General features: G+C 33.6%; 11 protein-coding genes and 2 non-coding genes across 13 annotated transcripts; 7 read left to right on the top strand and 6 right to left on the bottom strand.

The window, feature by feature from the left end:
- Nucleotides 1-344: 344 nt before the first annotated feature.
- On the bottom strand, nt 345-416 carry NDAI0Etrna12D. Its single transcript has one exon. It is a non-coding gene; the product is annotated as a tRNA-Asp (tRNA).
- A 310-nt stretch (nt 417-726) lies between these two features.
- Nucleotides 727-1,788, top strand: RNH1 (RNA-DNA hybrid ribonuclease; the record flags this gene model as incomplete). Its single annotated transcript, XM_003670078.1, has 1 exon — nt 727-1,788. One exon carries the CDS (start codon nt 727-729, stop codon nt 1,786-1,788), a length of 1,062 nt encoding a protein of 353 aa, XP_003670126.1.
- A 932-nt stretch (nt 1,789-2,720) lies between these two features.
- Nucleotides 2,721-3,356, bottom strand: TIM18 (Tim18p; the record flags this gene model as incomplete). Its single annotated transcript, XM_003670077.1, has 1 exon — nt 2,721-3,356. One exon carries the CDS (start codon nt 3,354-3,356, stop codon nt 2,721-2,723), a length of 636 nt encoding a protein of 211 aa, XP_003670125.1.
- A 266-nt stretch (nt 3,357-3,622) lies between these two features.
- MUM3 (Mum3p) lies at nt 3,623-5,143 on the top strand (the record flags this gene model as incomplete). The annotated part of the gene is made up of 1 exon (XM_003670076.1): nt 3,623-5,143. The coding sequence occupies one exon, from the start codon at nt 3,623-3,625 to the stop codon at nt 5,141-5,143; it is 1,521 nt and encodes a 506-aa protein (XP_003670124.1).
- A 493-nt stretch (nt 5,144-5,636) lies between these two features.
- On the top strand, nt 5,637-7,865 carry BUD7 (exomer complex subunit; the record flags this gene model as incomplete). Its single annotated transcript, XM_003670075.1, has 1 exon — nt 5,637-7,865. One exon carries the CDS (start codon nt 5,637-5,639, stop codon nt 7,863-7,865), a length of 2,229 nt encoding a protein of 742 aa, XP_003670123.1.
- A 377-nt stretch (nt 7,866-8,242) lies between these two features.
- RAX1 (Rax1p) lies at nt 8,243-9,715 on the top strand (the record flags this gene model as incomplete). Its single annotated transcript, XM_003670074.1, has 1 exon — nt 8,243-9,715. One exon carries the CDS (start codon nt 8,243-8,245, stop codon nt 9,713-9,715), a length of 1,473 nt encoding a protein of 490 aa, XP_003670122.1.
- A 1,098-nt stretch (nt 9,716-10,813) lies between these two features.
- On the bottom strand, nt 10,814-10,886 carry NDAI0Etrna15R. The gene has a single exon. It is a non-coding gene; the product is annotated as a tRNA-Arg (tRNA).
- A 2,041-nt stretch (nt 10,887-12,927) lies between these two features.
- On the top strand, nt 12,928-14,127 carry CPA1 (carbamoyl-phosphate synthase (glutamine-hydrolyzing) CPA1; the record flags this gene model as incomplete). Its single annotated transcript, XM_003670073.1, has 1 exon — nt 12,928-14,127. The coding sequence occupies one exon, from the start codon at nt 12,928-12,930 to the stop codon at nt 14,125-14,127; it is 1,200 nt and encodes a 399-aa protein (XP_003670121.1).
- A 1,229-nt stretch (nt 14,128-15,356) lies between these two features.
- ISW2 (DNA translocase) lies at nt 15,357-18,704 on the top strand (the record flags this gene model as incomplete). The annotated part of the gene is made up of 1 exon (XM_003670072.1): nt 15,357-18,704. One exon carries the CDS (start codon nt 15,357-15,359, stop codon nt 18,702-18,704), a length of 3,348 nt encoding a protein of 1,115 aa, XP_003670120.1.
- A 330-nt stretch (nt 18,705-19,034) lies between these two features.
- Nucleotides 19,035-19,250, bottom strand: BIL1 (Bil1p; the record flags this gene model as incomplete). Its single annotated transcript, XM_003670071.1, has 1 exon — nt 19,035-19,250. One exon carries the CDS (start codon nt 19,248-19,250, stop codon nt 19,035-19,037), a length of 216 nt encoding a protein of 71 aa, XP_003670119.1.
- A 304-nt stretch (nt 19,251-19,554) lies between these two features.
- Nucleotides 19,555-20,319, top strand: RRG7 (Rrg7p; the record flags this gene model as incomplete). The annotated part of the gene is made up of 1 exon (XM_003670070.1): nt 19,555-20,319. One exon carries the CDS (start codon nt 19,555-19,557, stop codon nt 20,317-20,319), a length of 765 nt encoding a protein of 254 aa, XP_003670118.1.
- Nucleotides 20,320-20,452: 133 nt separating this feature from the next.
- MCH5 (riboflavin transporter) lies at nt 20,453-22,132 on the bottom strand (the record flags this gene model as incomplete). Its single annotated transcript, XM_003670069.1, has 1 exon — nt 20,453-22,132. One exon carries the CDS (start codon nt 22,130-22,132, stop codon nt 20,453-20,455), a length of 1,680 nt encoding a protein of 559 aa, XP_003670117.1.
- Nucleotides 22,133-23,458: 1,326 nt separating this feature from the next.
- SLY41 (Sly41p) lies at nt 23,459-24,892 on the bottom strand (the record flags this gene model as incomplete). Its single annotated transcript, XM_003670068.1, has 1 exon — nt 23,459-24,892. One exon carries the CDS (start codon nt 24,890-24,892, stop codon nt 23,459-23,461), a length of 1,434 nt encoding a protein of 477 aa, XP_003670116.1.
- Nucleotides 24,893-25,253: the final 361 nt, after the last annotated feature.

Genomic DNA, 25,253 nt, shown 5'->3' with positions numbered 1-25,253 from the left:
TATGCATACAAATAAAAAGAGACATTTTAACTTATAATTTCTAATTAAAGAAAGTAAACCAATTCCATCTCCTAAAATCCAAGACTTTGGTAAAATAAAAGGGGAAACCATTATTTTTCCACTATTAAACTGGCAATTTTACCTCTAACCCTCAGGTATGGGTCCAAATTGTCCTCATACTTATGATATTAAAGCGTAGCTGTACCGAAAGTTTGCAGAAGAGTTTACTTACAGAATATTAAGCGATGACAAACACCCCATGGGATTCATCATGATATTTGAAAAAGAGAGACTTCATTAAACTTCAACTCATAATTATTAAATAATTGTAAAATTAAAAAAATCTCCGCGACGGGGAATTGAACCCCGATCTGGCACGCGACAAGCGCCCATTCTGACCATTAAACTATCACGGATCTTTCTTTTATTTTTTGGAAATGATTTAGTCCCTGATGACCAGCAGAATTTTGCACGGATTTTTTTTTCTTTAAGGAATTTGAACCCATCTCGACGTTTAAAGGTGAGACTTAACTTCTTTTGATTTGTCTCCGTTCCCATATGAATATTATCAAATAAACGTCTAGAATGATTGGTAATGAATGTGCTAATTAGAGAGTTACCACTATCCATAATTAAACAAATTTCCAATCATTTTTTATAACTACGATTAGAAACAGGATTTATTCGGTGTGTCAACAGGGTGTTCTCCGAGTAATTGTAACGAAAATGGGACCAAGAGCATTTTACGGTGTTAACCAGGGATTCCAACGTGGCGTATTTTACAGTTGGCACGATTGCGAACAACAGGTAAAAGGTTACAAAGGAGCTATTTTCAAGAAGTTTAATAGTTTCGAAGAGGCCAAAAATTTTGCGCATGGGACTAGCTCAAACAACTCGAACAATCGAGGCCTTCGCAATGAAAATAATAACTCTAAGATTAAGAATAGGATGAATAATGCCAGGGCTCCGGATGTAGGCATTAGGAAACAACATAGTCTACCGTCACACCTACCAAGAGATGCTGCTGAAAGGATTGTGAAACATACTAAATTTTACGCAGTAAAAAGTGGGAACCCAACTGTTCAAAGTATGATTTTCAGGAGTTGGCCTGAATGTAAAAGTTATATTTATCGTCAAAAAGGTCTGTCATTCAAAAGTTTTGATTCTCTAGAGGATGCAGAAAACTTTATCAATGGTGTATCGAATCCTTCTTTAGACTATGACTTGATGGGGGTCCGTTCCCTGGAATTTCAGACTATATATAAGCTAAATCCATTCAATACTGCTTTCTATACTTCCAAATGTAACGTCTATTGTGACGGTTCTTCATTAGGGAATGGGAAATATGGTGCTCGTGCTGGTTATGGTGTGTTTTTTGAGACCCAGCCTTCGCTTAACATTTCGGATAGATTAAGAATAGGTGCTCAAACCAATAATAGAGGTGAAATACAAGCTGTCTCTGAGGCATTGAAGGCTATTTGGAAAATCCTGAGTACATCGCCTAATAAACTGAATTTTCAAATCATAACAGATTCTGAATATGTTGCGAAGTTATTGAATGACAGATATATGACGTACTCAATTGATAAGATACATATTTTACCGAACCATGATTTGATTGTACCATTATTGGCATACTTCACTTGTGTGAAGAAATATTATGAAATCAATGCTGATTTCTTTGCCAATAAAGGGAACTTTAAGATTGAGTGGGTAAAAGGCCATGCTGGACATTATGGGAACGAAATGGCCGATGAACTGGCAAGAAGAGGGGCATCTATGGACTGATATCCATGCAATGATAATATATGTGCATTATTTTTGTGTGAGTGAATATGCTACTACAAATCAAACTGGTATTCAAGCTCATGAACTCCAGTGCCAACATATGTATGGGGCGAAAAATATACTAGAAAGAGAGAACATTACATTACTCCTGGGTGGTTAGAAAGAGACGGAAGACAATCAAACTCATGAACCAACAATTAAAGCAACAGTACTGATCCTTCTAGCTGTAATCCATCATCAGCACAATTATCTTTCATCTTGAAGTGTTTTTTGACCTAGATTTTTATATATCTTTAAATACAGATTTGCTAATATTAATGAATTTTTGATATTTTATGAATAACTAGATTTTTAGAGGTTTAGGAAAGTATTCCTTAGAAACATATATTATTTGTTTACTTTTCATAAGATTTGTCTTTCTAACAAAATCATTGAGAAAAATTCTGTTTTATAGCATTAGTGATCCAAAAGTAAACAAGAAATGACTTTCTGGAAAGGTCGGTTGGAACTTAATATGAATACCAAATCGTGTCACATAACACCGTCGAATGTGTTATTGAAGTCCACTAGTATACAAGTTGGGAATTTTCTATTAACTGTAATTTACTTCTTAATGATAGTTCAGGGCTGTCTATTAATAGGTTGAGCTGCGAAGTTATCATTAAGTATAGTTGTTCTTCAAGAGAAAGTTAAGCTCTAGGCATCACATATCGGGTAAAACACTTTATCATATTCCTTGCTATATAAGATAGCATTACAACTGGTATTCAGTTAATACGCTCCCATCCGCGAGTCGATAAATCTACTTATGATTCGAGAAACATAATTTTATCTCACATATTTCTTCCAAACATGTCTTTACTTAATTATATATCTCTCTAATCCACAGGTTGATTAAGCATATATATACATGTATAAAGATATTCTATCAATCAATTTCGACCGAAAATATATAAATTTGAATCATTGTCATTCTGCCATAATTTTGAAATCAAGTCAATCAACCCATTATTCTCCGTTTCTAATTGATAAATCCCATAAAGACTCAAGGATGAAAATGAATATAACAAATACTTGGCAGCATTATGCCACCTATGAAACTTTTCCTTTGGTAAATATTCAATGATACAACTTGTGAATCCATATTGAATATATATTAAAAATGTGGTTGCCAAAGCTGTATCCAATAATGGTGGAACTACGCCTCCTGCCATTGAAATAACGAATGGTACCAATGATAACGGTAGTAATGAATATTTGGCAATTTTTTCATATTCTTCATGATAGGAACCTTCTACTTGAGATGGTTTAGGTAATGTGAATGTTTTGGGAAGCGATGATGGCTTTGTAGTATCTTGTTCAATTGAAGTAGCTGCTAATGGTGTCCCTGTTTTTATATATTTTTCCATTTCTTTATCTTGGAATTGTGATGAATAACATCGAGATAATTGTCTGTATTTGATTGAATGTATACAGTTGATGGGTTGAATGGTATGTATTTGTCTTGCGGCGAATCTAGAGACATATCTTGACGTTTTGAAAAATATGTTTGAATTATGTGGAAGCATACTAATAGAGATATCTGTATTTCGAAAGATGAAAGCTTTGATTTGTGCCAAGTCCGCTTTCTTTTCGAGTAATCGATATATCTATCGATGGTTCTTTTATTATTCACAGTTCTTACTATCAGATATAGTGCGCGTGGAAAAATATAAGATGTATGTCACTTTATTTTAACGTTTGATAAAAAAAGTAAATGTCACAAATTTGTTCTTAACAAGACAAAAGGATTATAAGGGGAAGAGCATGAGTATAAAAGGCCAAGTGTAGAATAATGATATCTGTTAAAGGGATTATTGAATCTTTTCATGTTCATTTTGTTGGTACAGAAACAAATCGGAGTTTCTGGGAGTGGGTTTATCTCGGGTCAAGGATATTCATTCTATTGACGTATATTTTACTTCATTCCATTGTTTTAATAGCTAGAAGAATAATCACATCCATTATCACATGTCCTATTTATAGAAGAGTCAAAGTGTTCAAGAGAAATTTTTTCAAGAATGTGCCGATTGTAGGTAAATTTAAAATATGTTTATTGGATAAATGGGATAATTTCATTATGGAGCAACTTTTGCCCTTCTTTGAAAAAATATTACAAACAATAGAACTTTGTTTCCAATTATATGTTGTTGAATTACTTTTTAAAAACAATGAAAATGTCCAAATTTTTTTCACTGAAGATAGTGAACCATTGGAATTATTTGATGGAGAGGAACAATTATCTACTCTATTGATTGCTAATCATCGATCTGTAAATGATTACGCCCTGGTAAATTATCTTATTCAAGACGAAAGCTTAGTAAGATATACAAATAAGAGAGAAGTTATTAATAAACTATGGAAAGAAAACAGAACAATTGTTCCCATTTTGAATTTCATTTCTTGGGGTAAAATATTTAATTTCCCTAAAATTTCACTTTTGAAAAATATTGTACTTAAAGATGAAAATGCTTACCTTAAAGAGGATGAATTTGAAGATCATTTAATGACAAATAATAATCAAGTATATGCCATTTTTCCTGAGATTAATATCCTGACTACTGAACTTGGATTTGTTCAAAGGAAATTAAATCAGGAATATATTTTTGTCACTAAATTCTATAATGTTCTGTATCCTCGTTTTAGAAATTTTATTACTGTTGTAAATTGTTTTGGGTTTGTTCAAAACATTAAGAAGATGAGACATAATTATATCTTTAATGAGACAAAACAATATTTGAACGAAAAATTCGATAAAATTTTGTTGCCAACAAAGAAAGATGATCGCAAGAAAAATGAAGCTCAGGTTTCCATGATCCTAAGTGATTCTGGGTTATTTGAAAAGAGACCCGAAGACTCCTCCTCCAGGGAAAACAAACCAGTCAATAGAACTTCTTTGTCCAATTTCAAATTAAATCCTTATTTTTATGACTTGACCATTGTATATTACAGACCAATTATTACTAGTAAAGGTCATAATCATACTACGGGGAACATGAAAATACATAAAGGGTATCAATTACAACAAATTGTTCCCTCTTTCTTAGATTTATTAATGGCCAAGAAACCACAGAGAGATATGGGAAAGACAACAACAAAAACTAAAACTAAAAATCATATAAAGGAAGAAGAAACGACGCCAACGGACCCAGTAGAAGAGATTGGTCCCATTATAATAATGGTTCAAATATCCAAATGTAAAATGGCACCGCTTTTACCATTGAAAGATAAAAAATTAGAGAGATGGTTAGAACAAAGATGGGGTCATAAAGACAAACTGATAAACATAATAGATTCTAAGATAGAAGTGAAGTGAAGTGACAAGGAAGCCAAGTGAAGTTGTTTAATGTATATAGTATTATAGTATTATAGTATTATAGTATTATAGTATTATAGTAAATATAACAATATAATAGTATATTTATTTATTTTCTGAGAATGAGTGTGTCGCAAAAAGGGTAACTTCCCGTGTGTCACGATGAGAATGCTGGCGCATTTTCTTTTTCGTTTGTTTGATTTGAAAATATCAAAATTTCCTTTATCAGTGGAAATTGACATTTTGAACAAAACGTAAATGTATTCCTGTCAATTAATTGATTTCACAATTCGAGTGCGTTGAAAGGAGGTTCTTTACTAGCGTCGATAACCATCAACTATTGTTCGCGTCCTTGATATATATCAATACCCACCACAATTACCTCGAGGGAAAAGTCTGGACATTTCATCTCCTCGAAGACCGGCTCCAACATTTAAGGGTAAAAAATACCAGGTTAAAACAATCAGAAGAAAAGAAACCCAAAATAAAAACGATGCTTTCCCAAGGTTCCATCCCAGAAGTGAAAGAAAATGAAGTCGGTTATGCTCTAGAAGAGCGTAGGTCCAAATTATCTCAATTCCTCGATTTAGGTCCACCTGATTTAATTACCTTAATTAAATACCTACCATCCTCAAGTAGTCATCAAGGCTCGACTAATGCAGCTAACCATTTAAGCTCAACCAATTCAAGCAACAAGGATCAGTCAGATGCCACTGGACCAAATTCAAATGAAAATACTCCTCCAATATCAAATGAACCATCATCAATTGTCACAGAATTACATGCCCATGATAAATTGAAAGGTGAAATTGGAACCTTTTTCTACTCCTTAGGGGTAGACACATCTGATCCTACAGCAATTACCATCTTTTTGAAAAAAATCGCTGATTTAATAACTGAAAATCCACAAACTTGGTTTGGTAAAAGGAAAAATTTCCAAATTGCGAGAATATCATTATCAACATGGAATACATTTAGGAAATGTGATGTCAATGTAATGGTCCACATTCCAGGTACTGTACAAACTTTTATGTTGGATTATAATGGTGAACAATTACAAATTGAGCACTCATCTCAAATTGATTTGATTTGGGCAGAAACTTTCATTAGCGGGGTAGTTCGTTCCATAACGTTAATGAAGGATAATTCAGAAGAGGGGGAAATACAAAACTTGGTGGAAACCTTGATCATTGATCCGTTAACCTCTGGTCAATTAGGTGACGTTACAAACACTTTTATTGATTTATTCCCATTAGTTTATGAAAGAGGTAATTTATTAGGAGGCCCCTGCTATGCATCAAATGTTACCAATATTAATAACTACTTAGTAGAGACATTATCAACTATCGTAAATTTGACCCAAAGTATAAATAAATGTCGCGAAATGTTAGAAAAACTGGTAGAAAAATATCCTGAAGCCATAGTCATTCTCGTACGTTTATTATTTGAAAATGATTTAGAAATCGATGCTATAAATTTAGTTCATGAACAATTAGAGATCGTAGAAAGACAAAGTGAGAAATATAATAATCAACAAGTTGTTAATTACATATCTGCTTTATTATGTGTCGAAGCAGAATTCCTTTTGAATATAAAGAAAGATTTCAAATATGCACAATTGATAGCACAAAAGGCTGTTAATTATTCACCAAATGAATTTAAACCATGGTATTTATTAACAAAGGCATATGCAAGGTTAAATGATCCTGAAAATGCATTAGTAACTTTGAATGCTTGTCCAATGGCACTCTTAAGGGAAAAATATACATTAAAGAGGGTAGTTCCATTTCCTTCAGATGATAGCCTTCATTTACCCTTACCAGTTGATGCAGTGCTTGATGAGGTGACGTCTTTAAACTCTATCGACATTCAAAATGAACATAAATCATCAGATCCAACTTTAATTAATTTACCAGCTGGTAATTTAAAATCAACGTACCAACTTGCATACAAATTATTAACAGAAATCGTACAATTAACTGGTTGGGAATTATTATTGAAGATAAGAACAAAACTATTTGTCATGGAAGAAGAATATCAAGGATCAATAAATGAAAATATAGACTCAACTTCTAACGAACAAGATAACGAAACTAGAAATTCCACTTCAACAACAGCAATAACAACAGATCTGTTACGTAGTAAAAGACTTTGCGAAAGATGGCTAGATAACCTCTTCATGTTATTATACGAAGATTTGAAAACATACACACTATGGCAAACGGAACAAATATATTTCGAAGCACAACGTACCAAATACATTAAATCAACTGTGGAATGGGAAGCATTTGGTCTATGTGCACGTCGTCTTGGCCATTATCCCGAGGCTGCAGTAGCATTCGAAAAAGGACTATCGCAAAGGTTTTCATCAAAATCAGCTCAACAACTAATGAATTATTGTGTTAACGAACGTCAACGAATTATAAATCAATCAAATCTTCCTAATTGTGATATGACGTCATCACAAATAGTTTCAAAAATTTCTGAATTAGATAGTACTATTATCGATTTATGTGTGAAAACTTGTTGTTGGAATCATCGTTGGTACATTGAGTTTTCTTTGAATCTATTTAATGCATTAAGTCCAGTTGTTTTCGATATGGGACTAACTAAATTATCAAATGAAATTGCTGCCAGATATTCTGAAAGTGTTTTCAGATTAGTTAGAGAAAATCTATTAGATTTCTTTGAAAAATATACTAACGACCACTACGATTCATGATTTTGAATACATAAATAATGGCATTTACATATATGTAGTGCTAGTAACACGGTTACATGCGAAGCTACACGAATTATGTATCTAGGTAAATAACTTAATTTAAGAAATATTATAATATTAGACCTCTTCACCACTTTCTGATGAACAACAATTCCATTATATACTTTTTGAACCAAATTTCCTTCTAATGAGGAAAGAAAGGAAAGTGAATGAATGGCACGCGAAAGTTTCTGACGCGAATAAAAAACATAAATAACGGCTATCGAGAAAATTATATTCAAAACAAATATACGTAAAAGTTAATGATGAAATAAAACCAGCCACAGCAGAGAATCACCAGAACATAACAAAGAAATACAATAGACCACTTCAAAGAAATGGAATTAGATTATAAAAAAATTCAAACGGAACGATTACCCACTTTATACGAAGTTCTTATACAAAAAACCAAATTTCCGGTGGACTTGTGGTCATTTTATACATTCCTTTCACAATTCCCATACGCTATCAATTATCTAGATTTTTGGATTGATTTAATGGCTCATTTGCGTCTTTGTAAAGATTATATTAGTGGAATAAGAGAATCAATAACATATAATCAGAATGAGGCAAGAAACTCGCGAATTCGTCATCATCTTCAATACACAAGTGAAGAAAGCATTCAACACGAAACACAGTCAATTCAACACCATGATGATCCAGAAGGTGGTGACGAGGATGATGACGATGATGATAATATATCAGTAACTACATCAGTATTGTTGAATGCACTGTTAGATGAAGGTCACCTAGATTTTGAAAATCCTGAACGAGTATCACAATTCTTACAAGGCAATACAGAATATTCACCAAAATTATCTCAGTTGTTAGAAGATTGGAAACGTCATTCTATTGCGAATAACGATTCTAATAGGAAGGGATCATTGAATAGGAATAATTCAAATGTTCGCTCTCGAGAAACCAATGGAGCTGCCTTACCTGATGTGGTCGATGACATATTAAGAAAACAATCTCAACAAGAGGAGAGAGCTAAAATCACTACAAAACAATTATTAAATAACGCTTTGAAAATATGTTCCATATACCTACAATCACCCGAAAGAAGTGAAAGATACTTGACGAATCTACCTGATGATATACGATTGAAAGCATTAAATTTAGTACAAAATGAACGCAGACATGATCCACAAGTCTTTGAAGAATTGAAAAGTATTGCGTTCCAATTTCTGGAAATGGATTGTTTCCCAAAGTTTTTAAGTACTGTGGCTTTACATAATATCCATGATGAAATATCAGATTGGAGATTCCACTCAAATGCGAGGTCTCATAATTTAACCAGAGTAGATAAAAGTTTGATCAAAAACCATGATCATATTTCCAAATCCCCATTTTCTACATATACTTTATTAAGTAGAACTATTTTTGGATTACTTTGGCTAGGCATAGGATTTTGGATTGGATATACTTTAATATTTTTAAAATATGACAGAGGTATTAGAGTTGTAACCATTGTACCCTTTGCCATTGGAAATTATTTTATTATATGTGGTATGTATCGAGTAGATATAATTTACTCATGGTTTGGTGTTACACAAAGATTACTATATAAGCATAACGAGAAGAATAGAGACGCAGACCGGGAGGTTCAAATGGATGAGAAGAATGGGAAAAACCATCATGTGTCTGGAATTCTGGCACTTTTAGGAGGCCGGTCAAGACTAATACGAATTGAGCATCCATTCATTAAAAATATTCTTATGAAAAGGGGATTATGGTGTTTATTCTTAGTTTTATTATCTACCGGGATATTTACCGTAATATTTAGTTGCGTACCGGGCTATAGAATTTAATAATTAAAATATATATTCCTAATAGTACATTCTGAAACAAGAACAACATCAATGCAAAATAAAATGATGAGTAAAAAAACAAAAACAAATAATAACTATAACGAATTTGGCTTACTTTCCATATTATTATAGTACGTACGTAATATTACAAAAATATATACGTTATTGGTACCGATCGAAGTCCCCGCTATTTCGACCCGGTCCAAATCAAGTCATTTGAGAAATCACTGAAAACGATGACACACTAACCTGAGACACAGTTCAAGCAACCAAACAGTGACACACTGAAGGCACTGTAGCTCTATTCTAACAACCACTTCTCTCCTCGAGAAAATTTCTTTAGTTAAGAAAAAGGAGTAAAGACCAGACATCTTTCCTTCTAACCTATTTTCTTTTCTTTATTTTATATTAATTATATTATTTACTACATTGAAATCTATCTAGAAATACACACAGAGTTCTCTTTACTGCTTGTGTCTTAGATCAGCTTATTTTCTACCCTTTTCTCTTTCTTTGATAGCCGCGTCTTTTAAATCGCTATCAGAGTGGTGATGTACAGTATATAATCTATAAAAAATATACTATAAAATCATATTATACCACTAGTATTATTTCATTTTTAATATCAATCCTTGTCCCAATCCATGACCAAGAATAGACCAACCCTATTTCAATCCTCAAATTTTGATATCTACCCTACCTTTTTTTTCAAAAATATTGCCCCCGATCCTATTTTCAATTATATTGTAATATAATAGGAATTATTCCGTGATACAAAGTGTTCTAAATTGATAGTATATTTATTACTTGATTATTTTCTTATTTAAACATATTTAAAAGAAGACGAACTTTTAGATATATCCTATAAAAGTTCCTCTTATTATATATGCATGAGTTATTCAATTCCGTTGCTCTCGATCGGCTCTGCCGCCACGTCTCGTACACTAATAACCCGTAGGAAAACCTTTCATCTCTTTTCATTTTTCTTCTCTTGTGTGTCGTTTCTTATTATCGGTCATAAAATATATATCACATATATTAATCCTAACCCGTTCCAGGCCTAACAACGTACGTACTGGAAAAATAAAAAAAAAATAACACTCACGCTGGGGGTCGGAACCCAGAATCTTCTGATTAGAAGTCAGACGCGTTGCCATTACGCCACGCAAGCTTATTTCTTGTAAACAAATGTAAGTAGAGAATGAGTAGTTGCAGGTATACTAGCATGTGCGTTTCTTTCTGATGTTTAGATATAATTTCAGTTTACAATATACCTTAAACCAGAGTGCATTCTCGGTAGTGTACAAGTATAGAATTATCGTTTTGTCTCTTTGAACAAATGGAGATAGGGATGTAGATAGTTGTATAATTGGTAGAAATTATCTATAGTATGCTTTTCTTTAATAGAAAACTGAATTCTTTTGTGTGTCCCTTCCTATGATCGACTGGTCAGAGCTGTGGGGAAGTTCTATATCTTGAGGTTCACACAAACCTTCTTATCACAGTTACCAAATTTTTAGCTGTTGTTACTTCCTTTGATAAACAGGCCGGATACTGAATATCCTTGCTAGGGAACATGTCCTAGCGTATGACAGCCAAGGACAACCACCATTAACCAGTGAAGCTAGGTTGGCTCAATTGCTGGATATACATTACAACAAGGCAAGTTTCAAAAAACATGGAGGCTTGTAATTTTTACAGGTCTGTCTTATTATAAATAACCAGTTTGGTTAGCCAAGAAAACTATCTATTATGTAATGATATTGGGAAGATCATTTCTTATGTTATTAATGATATAAGAGTAATGGCATGTGTAATTACTAGATGCTTTGACGAGGGGGAGTATACGCAGTTCTCACTTGACTTCCTACTGGCCGCGTCTCATTGCTCTTACATATCAGGTTTGTCTAGAATATATTTAAAGAACTCAGTGGCATTATTAGATATTTACATCTGTAAATGTCAAGAACCACAAACACAAAAGAATCCACGAAACGTCAGAAAACAAGGCAAGGGATACACAGCGCCTAATCATCGATTGAAATGGCAAAGAGTATATTCTGGATTCTTATTTTTTTTCAACGTAGAATCCCAACATACTGTGACTTGAAGTTCATTTTTGAATAGGGCAGCCAACGCGCTTTTTATAATACCAAGATAATTCTTGTGAATATGCTCGTGGAAACGGTCTAATCATTTTGTACTTTTCTACTTGTAAAGCCACAGGATTTAGGGGTCACCTTTCCGTCACATAACACACATGTTTCCATTGTTTATAGATTACTAAAAGAGGGATTAAGTCTCGGCGGTTAATGTTTTTTTTTTATTGGTGGATGCACCCCAGTGGGACAGATAATGCTTTTTCCCTCGTTCAAAGCGATGTCAAAAGACCCATGCATCTGGAAAAAGTCATTCACTGAGGAAGAGAAAATCCATACATCACAGCTAAAACCTCCCTTATCGACCAGAAATGCCGCTTGGACAAGTGACGTATCTTTGTGCACATAAATTCGCTTTGTGACTCAATGATCGTTTCTTTCTTTCGATACAGTGAAAAGGCTGTACGTCTCAAAGGGCTAGCCAGTTGCCATATTTGTAACCAGATTTTCCTCGAAGATCTTGGTTAGAATATTACGTACAAAGGATATATATTGTGATAACCCGTATGTGGCATTTTCTCCATGGTGACTTCGTATTATTTTTTTCACAGAACAGATTTTTCATTCCACAACTATTCACTTCTTTTCATATAAATTAATTAAAGGTCTGTTTCCATTCGTAGTCCTTTATTCTCTCTTTTTTCAATTAGCCTTTTAGTCTCTTCAATTAATAACTTTTTTTCTACTTGACTCTTTTTTTCTTTAATTTTTTTTTTCTTTTCAAATACACCAAGCAATATAAACTTAATATATTTATATCAATCTTTTCTAGAAAAAAAGTGTAATACGCCTAACACATATTCCCTTTTTTTCACATTCCACATCATTATTTGAACATTTATATGTTTAAGTTATCAGAATCTGAATATACCTGCCAAGACTACATATCTGACCACATCTGGAAAACCAGCTCGTACTAAAGACACTTTTACCTCCTAAAGAAACAATAAACCAATCAATACTTTTAATACAAAAAAAAACAAACCTTCTAAAATTTTTAATACTTTAAGAAATTACTTTACAAGAACAAACAACTACATTTAAAAAAATACAATGTCATCTCCAAACGCTACTTTTACTATTAAAAACGGTCCATCTTTCCAAGGTAAATCATTCGGTGCTGAAAAATCAATCGCCGGCGAAGCTGTCTTTACTACATCTCTAGTTGGTTATCCAGAATCTATGACTGATCCATCATACCGTGGTCAAATATTAGTCTTTACTCAACCATTGATCGGTAATTACGGTGTCCCATCCGGGGAAGAACGTGATGAATTTAACCTTTTGAAATATTTTGAATCTCCTCATGTTCACGTCGTAGGGATCGTCGTCGCTGAATACGCTTATGAATATTCTCATTGGGCTGCTGTGGAATCATTAGCCTCTTGGTGTAAAAGAGAAGGTGTCGCTGCCATCACTGGTGTCGATACTCGTGAAATTGTTCAATATTTAAGAGAACAAGGTTCCTCCCTAGGTAGAATCACCATAGGTAATGACACTCCTGTTGATTATATCGACCCAATGAGTACTCATTTGGTTGCACAAGTCACTACAAAGCAACCTTTCCATATCTCGGGTAAGAATCCAACTGCTAATGTTGCCTTAATCGATTGTGGTGTTAAGGAAAATATTATCAGATGTTTAGCCGCAAGAGGTGCAAACGTCACTGTCTTACCTTATGATTATAGAATTCAAGATATTGCCCATCAATTCGATGGTATTTTCTTATCCAATGGTCCAGGTAACCCAGAAATGTGTGAAAAGACTATTGCTAATTTGAAAGAATTATTGAATAATCCAAAATTTGATGATATTCCAATCTTTGGTATTTGTTTAGGCCATCAATTATTAGCTTTAGCTTCAGGTGCTAAGACAATGAAATTGAAATACGGTAATAGAGCTCATAATATTCCTGCTATGGATCTAACTACAGGACAATGTCATATTACTTCTCAAAATCATGGTTACGCTGTCGACCCAGAAACTTTACCAAGTGATCAATGGAAACCATACTTTGTTAACTTAAATGATAACTCCAATGAAGGTATGATCCATTTAACTAGACCAATATTTTCAACTCAATTCCATCCAGAAGCTAAAGGTGGTCCATTAGATACCGCTGTTCTATTTGATAAATTTTTTGACAATATTGAAACTTACCATGTGATTCAACAGTCAAAGAAGAAATTAGCTGCTGTTCATCAATTAGATTTATCTGTTGATAAACTAGCTAAGGAAAGAGTTTTATTTTAAAAGGTATGCTAAAAATAAAATTTCAACCTGATCCTGATTTCTTTATACATTCAATTAATCTATATCTATAACTTATTTTTCATAAATTCATAAATTCATAAATTCATAAATTCCTTTAAATGCTAATAATACAAAAAATACACAAACACAACAACATTTTCCTAAATCTTTTAAATAGTGCAATCAAAGAGGACTTATTATTATATCTTCTCAGATGCTAAAGTCAAATAAAACCGATTATTTTACATGCTACTGCCAGAGAGCACGCGCATAAGCTTATTATGTCAAAACTTATGGCTATTTATACAATATAGTATATAATATTTAACAGTCATACTGTTATTTTACAAGATATGTCAGTAGTCATCAGTTTGTTACATTACCGTAACGATCATTAAAAGAGAAAAAAAATTGGTTTAACTTTAAGTCACAAGTAACTCTGTGAGTTCTTCAACTGATGAAAGAAGACTGTTTTGCCTGAAAAATTCCTATATAAAGAATATATATTTTTAATTTGAATTCTTTTAATATCAGACTATTATATTTTTTGATCAAGAATCACCTGATAACACGACAGAGGTGACATTACTGGATCTTTATTTCTGAGCAAATAGTCTCGAATCGTTGGATACTTCCTTATCGGTTCAACAAAAAAAAGATTCTTGCGATTCCGGAAACAATCATCTCAGAAAAAATCATCTCAGAAAAAATCACCGCCGCAGAAACAGAGGATAGCTTATAAATATGGGTAGTTGTACTAAATTTTACAAATTAAATAATTGCTTGTGCTCTACTCAACCAGTTCGAGTAAAAAAACTATAATTATTGGGAACAAATAAATGACTAATCGACCTGTAGATTCTATGTAATATCGGATTCCTTGTGGTATTGGAATCCAATGTACTTAACCTCCTTTAATTCTAAACAGAAAAGTTTGTCATGTTTGTAAATCGCGTCTTTTTCGCAAATAGAAATTATGTGAAATTAGCATAAACAATTAAAAAAAAAAAAAAAAAAAAGAAATTAGCAAGATCTTGTCTGTTGAAAGGAAAGAAAGAACCGACACTTGCTTAGGAAGACGCTACTTATTGCTATTTTTTCATTAAAACATTTAAACTTTAGCGACAGGGCTGAAGTAGTTAATTATCATCCGATTTAACGAACCTAAGATTGAACTAATTACTGTCATAGTAGCTAATACTTACCACGATCTACATAACAGTCCAATTATGTCAGTTCCTGACCATCAGAGCAAGAGTATAGAAACCATACCATCAGATGAAGAAAATGAATCCACTCAAGAAGAAAACAATTTGGTTCTCGAAGAAGATCCAACCCCAACCCCAGCGTTATCTGAAGTAGACATTTCTCAAAATGATATTGATCTTGGTGCTAAAGATGATGCTTATTGGCAAGAAAGAAAGGCAAGATTCATACTAACAGTCGATCCCAAGATTGCCAAACAAAAAGATAAGAAAGATACATATAAGCGTTTCAAATATTTATTATCGTTGACCGATTTATTTCGTCATTTCATCAGCATGAAAGCTAAGCATGATAAAAATATGCAAAAACTACTGAAAGAGGTGGAAGCATCTACCTCCGCAAGTAAAAATGAAAATTATGTTTCTCGTCATCACAGAAAGACAGAGAAGGAAGAAGATGCAGAGTTATTAGCTGAGGAAGAAGGTGAAGGTCTGGAAACTTTTGATGATGAAAACTATGTTAATGAATCTCCTTCTTTCATTCAAAATGGGAAATTAAGAGACTACCAAGTGCAAGGGTTAAATTGGTTGATTTCATTACATGAAAATAAATTATCAGGTATATTGGCTGATGAAATGGGGTTGGGTAAAACATTACAAACAATTTCATTCTTAGGTTATTTGAAATACATTAAAAAGATCGATGGTCCCTTCTTAATTATTGTACCCAAATCGACGCTAGATAATTGGAGAAGAGAATTTAATAAATGGACCCCGGAAGTTAATGCAATCATCCTACATGGTGACAAAGAAACTAGGCATAAAATCATCTATGATTTCATCTTACAGGCAAGATTTGATGTTTTAATTACTTCATATGAAATGGTTATTAAGGAAAAGAATGCGTTGAAAAAAGTTGCCTGGCAATATATAGTCATTGACGAGGCTCATCGTATTAAAAATGAAGAAAGTCAATTGTCTCAAATCATTAGATTACTTTATTCTAAGCATCGTCTTTTGATTACAGGGACTCCTCTGCAAAATAATTTACATGAATTATGGGCATTATTGAATTTCTTATTGCCCGACGTCTTTGGTGATTCAGGGATTTTCGATGATTGGTTTGAGCAAAATAATTCAGAACAGGATCAAGAAATTGTCGTACAACAATTACATACCGTATTGAACCCTTTCCTATTAAGAAGAATTAAAGCAGATGTAGAAAAATCATTGTTACCCAAAATTGAAACAAACGTCTACGTGGGGATGACGGATATGCAAATTAAATGGTATAAATCATTGTTGGAAAAAGATATTGATGCCGTCAATGGGGCAGTCGGGAAAAGAGAAGGTAAAACCAGATTATTGAATATTGTCATGCAATTAAGGAAATGTTGTAATCACCCATATTTATTCGAAGGTGCGGAACCAGGACCACCATATACTACCGACGAGCATTTAGTCTTTAACGCTGGGAAAATGATTGTCCTTGATAAATTGTTGAAAAGGTTGAAAGAAAAAGGCTCTCGTGTACTAGTATTTAGTCAAATGTCAAGATTATTAGACATATTGGAAGATTATTGTTATTTCCGAGGGTTTAATTACTGTAGAATTGATGGTTCAACATCGCATGAAGATCGTATCGAAGCCATCGATGATTATAATAAACCAGACTCCGATAAATTTGTCTTTCTATTGACCACACGTGCTGGTGGGTTAGGTATTAATTTAGTTACTGCAGATACTGTCGTTTTATTCGATTCAGATTGGAATCCACAAGCAGATTTACAGGCAATGGACAGGGCTCATAGAATCGGTCAAAAGAAACAGGTTCATGTTTATAGATTTGTTACTGAAAATGCCATCGAAGAAAAGGTCATCGAACGTGCAGCTCAGAAGCTAAGATTAGATCAGCTAGTCATTCAACAAGGTACAGGTAAGAAAACAGCTAATATTGGAAATAATAAAGACGATCTTTTAGAAATGATTCAATATGGTGCGAAGAGTATGTTTGAAAAGAAAGCTACTCATATAACCACTGACGCCGATATCGATGAGATTTTAAAGAAAGGTCAGCAAAAGACAGAAGAATTAAATGCTAAATACCAGTCTTTGGGTTTGGACGATTTACAAAAGTACAATGAAATTGACAATCAATCTGCATATGAATGGAATGGTAAAAATTTCCAAAAGAAGTCAACCGACAAAGTGGTAAATTGGATTAATCCTTCGAGGAGAGAAAGAAGAAGAGAACAACAAACCTATTCCGTCGATGATTATTATAAGGAAATTATCGGTGGAGGTTCAAAATCTTCTAAACAAACACCTCAACCAAAGATACCTAAACCTCCAAAGAGAATTCAAGGCCAAGATTATCAATTTTTCCCCAAAGAATTAGATCAACTACAAGCGAAGGAACAATTGGCATTCAAAAAGAAAGTAAATTATAAAGTAACGTCCTATGATATTACGGGTACCACTGGCAGTGATAGTGATGAGGAGGATGATGATGAGTATACTGAAAATGGAAACGAGGCAACAGATAATGATAAAGAGAAGCATGAAACAAAATTAACAAAAGAAGAAATAGAACAAAAGATTAAAGAGGAACAAGAAAAAATAAGTAACGCTCCAGACTATACGGAAGCAGATGAGGAAATTAAGCAAAAGCTAATATCCGAAGCATTCAGTAATTGGACGAGGAGAGATCTGTTAGCGTTCGTTAATGCATGTGCAAAGTTTGGAAGAGACAATATTGACATGATCAAAAAGTCAGTAGAATCTAAGACACCTGAAGAAGTTATTGCATACTCTAAAGTCTTTTGGCAAAGGTATCAAGAAATTCATGGGTATGAAAAATATATGAACACAATTCATAATGGTGAGAAGAAAAATGAAAAACTAAAACATCAAGAGACATTACTAAGGAAAAAAATTGAACAATACAAATACCCTTTACATGAAATGATGATACAGTATCCACCGAACAATGCTAGAAAGACATATAATAGTTTAGAAGATAAGTTCTTACTGTTGATGGTGAACAAGCATGGTATTACTGCTAAGAATTTATATGAAAAATTGAAGCAAGAAATAATGATGAGTGATCTCTTTACATTCGATTGGTTCATTAGAACAAGATCTGTTCATGAATTATCGAAGAGAGTAAACACATTAATGACGCTAATAACAAGAGAATTTGAATCTTCAGAGGCGCTGAAGAAGAAGAGAACCAGGGCCAATACAAAGGAAGATAGTACGCCACTAAATGATGTAATATCTGTGGCTGAAGAAGAAGAAAATCAACGAATACAAGAAGGTCAGGAACAAGGACATGTAGATAAAAGGCCAAGAGTGGAGGTCGGACAATAAAATATGTAGGCAGAATTAGATTATAACGGGAGCCATTTTGATTTCATTTTAATATAAATATATATTTTCATATATAAGGACTACGTAAATACTCAAATTGTATGAAAACAAAAAACCTCTGCGAGGTACAATGTTCTATCGGATCTTAACGGAATGGACTATATTCAGCTCTATAGTAATGGAAGGCTTAACACTCAATTGAATCTGTGATAGACCATGACTGTACAAAGTGTATCATAGGTGAACCAATGCACTCATATTCTTCTCGAAAAGCTAGATAAACCAAGAAAGTCTGAATTTATATTAAAATGCGAGCATTATAGATCTACTTTACTCTGTAAGCTCCTTAAGCATCTCTTCAATATTGGATAAGCTCTTATTGAATTCCTCGTCATCATCTTCTATCCTTTTCTTGACGTCTCTTAACGCTTTCTCAATCTCAGAAGCTATGTCGAAAACGGTAACTATATTTTTTGAATCATCTTTTTCTTTCTCTACTTCTTCAACGTTACGATCTTCTGTATGATTAAGCTTGTCTATACTCATTGTCTGGTATATGGGTGGGCAATAGGTAAACCAACTCTTTGTATCAATCCTTACTTTTATTAAATTGAAGGACTTATATAAAGTTTAGAATGATTCAGTTAAATTCACTGATGTAGAGTTATCACAAATTTGGTTATTTTTGTTTTTATATATCGAATAATTCTATTCCTCCAATATTGTCGACAACAGAAAATCAATGTTATCAAATAAAAGTAATTCAGGAAAACACGAACAAAATCTAACCATTTTGCTTGAACGCATAAAGTAGAGCACATATTTCTTTCCCTCTATTGGCAGTAATGAAATGAATAATTTGATACTGTTAAGGACAATTTGTAAGAGATGGGTACATAATGATTCAATAATATCATTCATTCGAAATAACGCAGCCATATCCCAATCGACAGTGTTTCAAGGAACTTTATATGAGCTGACAGTATTAAGAGAACTTGCTGAGAAGCTTGGTATGACAAGTTTAGAAAAAGTTGGCGGTGCACATGATGGTGGTGTTGATATAAAGGGTACTTGGCCCATCTCAAATCTATATAAGAAACTAGAGGCAATTACACATATCTCGGATGAGCTTAGTACCATTCCTAAACGTTCTAAAGTTAATGGTAGAGTATTTAGACCATTGATACATCGAATAAATGATGACATTTTACTGGGGAAACAGTTCGCACCATTAAAAGTTTTAGTACAAGCTAAGGCATTCCGCACTACAAAGGTGTCACCAAAGGAACTAAGAGAACTAGTAGGTACCTTTTCCTCAATGGTTCCAGACACAAAAAGGAATTCAACTATTATATTAATGTGTTCACCACATATGCTGACGAAGGATAGTCTGAATCTCATTAATAATGTCAAATTACCTTTGATTTATTTACGAATAGAAATGTTACGATCACTAAATGATGGAAGTTATGATATCGAGAAATCGGGCACATTGTTGAATTACTATGAAAATGAATATGCTTCAAAACTTTTGGAAGGTTTATCCATACAAAGATGGCTAACTCTAAAACTATATGATGTGAATCAAAAATTTGAAATTGCGGTGGACGAATAAATAAAAAGTTTATTAGGTAAAACAGATCTATAATGTAAGAATTAATTAAAATAAATGCTGTAAAATATTTAAAAGATGAGATGTTATAATGCACAGTGGCTCACTATTTGTGTGGATTGCTTTAGCAGGAATGCTAAAACTTACGCCACTTCATCCCTACACAGAAGTATCTTGAAATGACGAAAGAAATACAGCTAACTAAAGCAGTGACACCACTGAAGATAACATAATGTTGGTACTTAACTGTCGTCTTGTCACCAATGATGGCACCTGTAATTGGGATACCGACTAATGTCGCAATGGCAACCATTGAGTACGTTGTAGCATATCGTTTACCAAATTCTTCAGTTTTTGAAATTTGACCACAACAGACTGGTAATAAAGAGAAAGTACTACCAGAGAAGAACCCATATAATGCACTAATGACATACATACTCGTCAAATCAGTACCGAACGGTAACCAGCCAACTAACATGACAATCGATAAGACGAATAAAGTTCCTATGGCGACATTAAATCTTCCAAGTATATCACTTAGGTAACCAGGCACCCATCTACCTGGAATACCAGTCAAGTTGATGACCATAATTAATAGATAACTGTCACTTGCAGTGATACCATGGCTGTTACAATATGAACTAAAATATGTGATGGCGGCACAACAACTTAACTCACCGAAAACTGTACCAATGACACAGAATAAGAATTTTGGATCTTTAAATCCCTTTGCGTCAAAACTTTGAAACAAGTATACCCTAACAAACCGTTTCCAACGTGTTTCCTTTTCTGTTTTTGATTCATCAATTTCGTCAACCTGCTTCAATCTTTCTTGTCCCATTACAGTGGCAATCGTTAACAAAGCCATATTGATAAATGCCCAAACACGTACCCCCCACATGTATCCATAGTCAGGATTATTTGGTCTCGTCATGGAGAAGAACTTTCTTAACAATAATGGGATTAAAGCACCACCGATGGAACCACCGGCTGTGGCGATAGCAGTAGCAGTCCCTCTTCTTCTTGAGAAATAATGAGCTGGACAACCAACTAAGGGACCCAAGATGATCCCATTACCTATTCCACAACAAACGGAAAGGGCTAGGAAGAAATGCCAAAGTTTTGTTGAATTAGCAGTGGCGAACATACCAGCTATATGAAGTATTGATCCGAAAATCATTGGCTTCTTGAAGCCATTTCTATCGAAATAAGTTCCACTTAGGATACACGATGCAAAACATGTGAATAACAATAGTGAAAATACCCAACCAATGGTAGAAGTATTTTGATCAGCTAATTGATGATTTTGAATATGGTTCTCAACTACACCTGTTGCGTTTAATAACCCGAAACATGCTATCAATCCACAGAAACATGCGAATGTGACTGTCCATGCCTTTGCACCACCCTCTGGATAATACTGACCATCATCTACTACGAATCCACCATTGTACTTAGAAGAGTCATCGGAGGAATCAGAGGTGTTATTGTCGTCGTCATCGTCTTTATTTTTTCTTTCTCTTGTTACTTCTCTTACTAGTTGGTTTTTATCTTTATCTTCTGCATCTTGGTCGTATTGCTTGGGATCGTTTGACAATACTTTTCCTTGATCAACAGTAGGATTATCGTTGGATACCGTGTTTGCTGACGAACTTAATGAATCAGCCGAAGAAGTTCTTGAGATTGTATCATTGTTAGTGAAATATGCCAGTAAATTTCTTTTAGAGTTAATATGTGCAAGGAACGATTGCTTTGGAGTTAATGTATTACTGTTGTTACTAGTGCTTTTCTTGTTATTATCACTAGTTTGTTCCATTACCAGTAGATAATAAGATATTATATGTCTGAGATTATGTTTTTTTTTATATGTGAAGACTACAATTATGAGAGAAAAATAATATGTATAAGTTTTATACAAAAATATTCTCGAAAAAAGACATCCCAACTTATATGCTGATCTATTATTTCTTTTTGGCTGAGAAGGGAAAGGGTGCTTAACGGGAAAGTGAATAGAACTGAAAAAATGTGTCGAACACTGCTCTTAGTCACGGAGACTCTGTGACAGACTGTCATTGCCGAAGAACTGATTACCTATTACTCTTAATAATTTTTTTTTCTCGGTAAAAGATTTTTTATGAAGTAAGTGATACGGTTTAACTAACTTTTCTCGTCGGAGAAGAAGACGCAGAAATAATTGTAACTTTTTTTTTTTTCACTTCCAGTTTGATATGACTCTTTCTTAGTGAGCGCTGCTGCCTCTATGGGGTCCTGAGAATAGCGCGGCGGGGGGTGTCCAATCCAGAACGAAAAAGAAACGAAGAAAACGAATATTTTAAGGGCCTCTCTGAGAAACATACGCAGGAAGGCGTCCAAAAAGGAATCGGCGTTCGATTCCCGATGTCGCAACTTTTTCCTTCTTTTTCTTTTTGGCAGGCCGGTTTCGCGACTGATCTAGGAGCTGGGCGCTTAACGTCGGCTACCCAACTCCGCTATCCCAATTAGGAAGTTTGCTCATCAGAATAGTGTCAAAACTCCCTGAAATCCACCATCTCCTTAATTTACCGATCACTCAACAGATAACATAATAACTTAATGGTTGATTATACACTATGCAGACTCCAGAGGCTCTATTGTATTACTCAATCAATTACTTAAAATAGAAATCATGTCAGAGCCGACACCCCTTGACAATCTTTGGCCCGTATAACGTTACTCCCTCAGATAAAGGATCTTATACAAGTCTATAATACACAATAGGTAAGTATTCTCCAGACAGTAACAACCCCAAGTACTAGTATTTATCTTAGACAATGAATGGTTTTGCATGAACAAATAGCATTCCTTGCCGTTGCAATAATTGGCTCATGACAAATCCGCAAAAACGGGACTAATTAATAATACACAGTCTATAAATAGTACATAATATGACCCCTTGCCATATTTCTCTCAAATATCCTAGCAATTAAAGATGATATTTAGGTAGTAAGTACTTTAAGAAAGCACTGTACCCCTTAAATTACTTCTGTCCATACATATTGATTCATTTTATAAGAAATATGATATTGATTCTCGAACCATCGAAAATAGCTTCCTCCCCACCAAGTTTTATAAGCAGACTTCTCTTTATTCCCTTCTCAATTTTTTACAATCTAACCAGCCCATATTTATCATAACCGTATAATCCAATCAAAGTAAATGTCAGTCCTAGGAATTGACCCCAATTAACATGAGATTCCCAAGATAGTGCCACTAAAATAATAACAATTCGCTTCAGTATGTTTGCCACAGAATAATTAACTGAACTTAATAACGCAATCAATTGGAACGCAAATAAAGCTTGAATGAAGTGTGCTACACCATGAATTATAGCTAATTGTAAAATATGAAGGGTTAAATCGTGGAACACACTATTATTTTTTTTGATTAATTCTCCTGTTATGAACGGAATAAATGTCAAGATGAACCCAATGGTGGAACAATAAAATAATATTGTGATCTTGTCAATATGTTTCGTAGCAGTATGTGTTGCGGAATGTTCAATGGATGTGGATGGTAAATATTCTTTCTTATGAGATGTTGAATATGAATTACTTTTCTTGTTAAACATTTCCTTGGCAAATATATTTTGCGCAACGAAAATTATCATGGAAATACATGAATATATTAAACCTAGTATCAATGAAGAACTGCTGATCACTGTCTTTGCACCATTAGTTTTCTTTGTATTATTATGTGTAAACCAGCATGTTACTATAACTCCAAATATTAAAATTGACAACGTAAGAAATGTATATTCATTATAATCAGCTCTTTTCTTACCACCTTTAATAAAATAATAATATCCAACAGTCGCAATGGGAGATAATGCCTTAACGGAATGAACAATAGAGATTGGAACTAATGCTGTAGCATTATGGGATGTAATATGTCCGACAAATTGGAATAGACCCATGGGGAAAACTGTCATTATCACTATTTGATTTGGTTTCAAAAAAGTGTTAATAATACTATCTTGGAAACTACCGTTCAAATATTTCGGTATAATCATTTCAGGAAACTTGTCTATGATTTTGTTTAAACAAGTTAACTTACGATGATTGAAGTCTGCACTTTTCTTGAACTTTTCATTTAGATTCAATAAGCTAACGAACATTATACATAATGTCGCACTTATCAAAAATTGTAACTCAGTTAACGCAACAGGATGTTTAAACCCCTTCAAGATGGCCTTAGAAAGATTACTAGAAATGGACGATGTAATATACCATGCTAGACATAAAATCGTAATCTTAATATCAATTTCTGGTATAAATTGTCTTGCCTTAATCGATTTTAAATCTGGAATCTCGATATTGAATAGTCCATTACGGTATGATCGAGAAGTGGTAGTTTTTTGGCTTCTATACCGATGATGGTTATGGTTAATATGTCTTGGGATGTTCCTATATTCATTGTATAGTCCCATCTTGGATATATCATTAGCATTCGGCAGTTGGAAAAGACTATCGTCATATAAGTTTTTATGAATAGATCCACGACGTTTCGTCGTAATTGACTCTGTAGTGGTCTCAGACATAGCTAATCTTTAACTTTTTTATTTCAAAATCAATCGTTTTCACTTTTCCTACTGTAATCTTTTCAATTCTAAAGTTAATATAAATCTTTAAAATATCCAACCCAGAATAATACCGATCTCATTCACCATGGAATGTTTTTGTTTTTCTCTTTGTATATGAGCTGCCACTATTGTTTTCTATATAGCCCAGCTGACAGTTGCATTGTTTTGCGAAAATTTTCACGCGAGAAAGTTGTTTACTTGTTTACTTATTTACTTATTTGTTTGTTTATTTTGGCGGTTCTGATGGCGGCTAATTCCGTCATCAAAAAATAACGAAGTATTGATGCTTGCCTTTGTTTTCTATAATGTCTATTTAGAA

Source organism: Naumovozyma dairenensis, chromosome 5 (genome assembly GCF_000227115.2).
Source record: "Naumovozyma dairenensis CBS 421 chromosome 5, complete genome".
Lineage (NCBI taxonomy): Eukaryota > Fungi > Ascomycota > Saccharomycetes > Saccharomycetales > Saccharomycetaceae > Naumovozyma > Naumovozyma dairenensis.
Note: the sequence above shows the minus strand (reverse complement) of the source record. Positions and strands in the feature narration are given on the sequence as shown.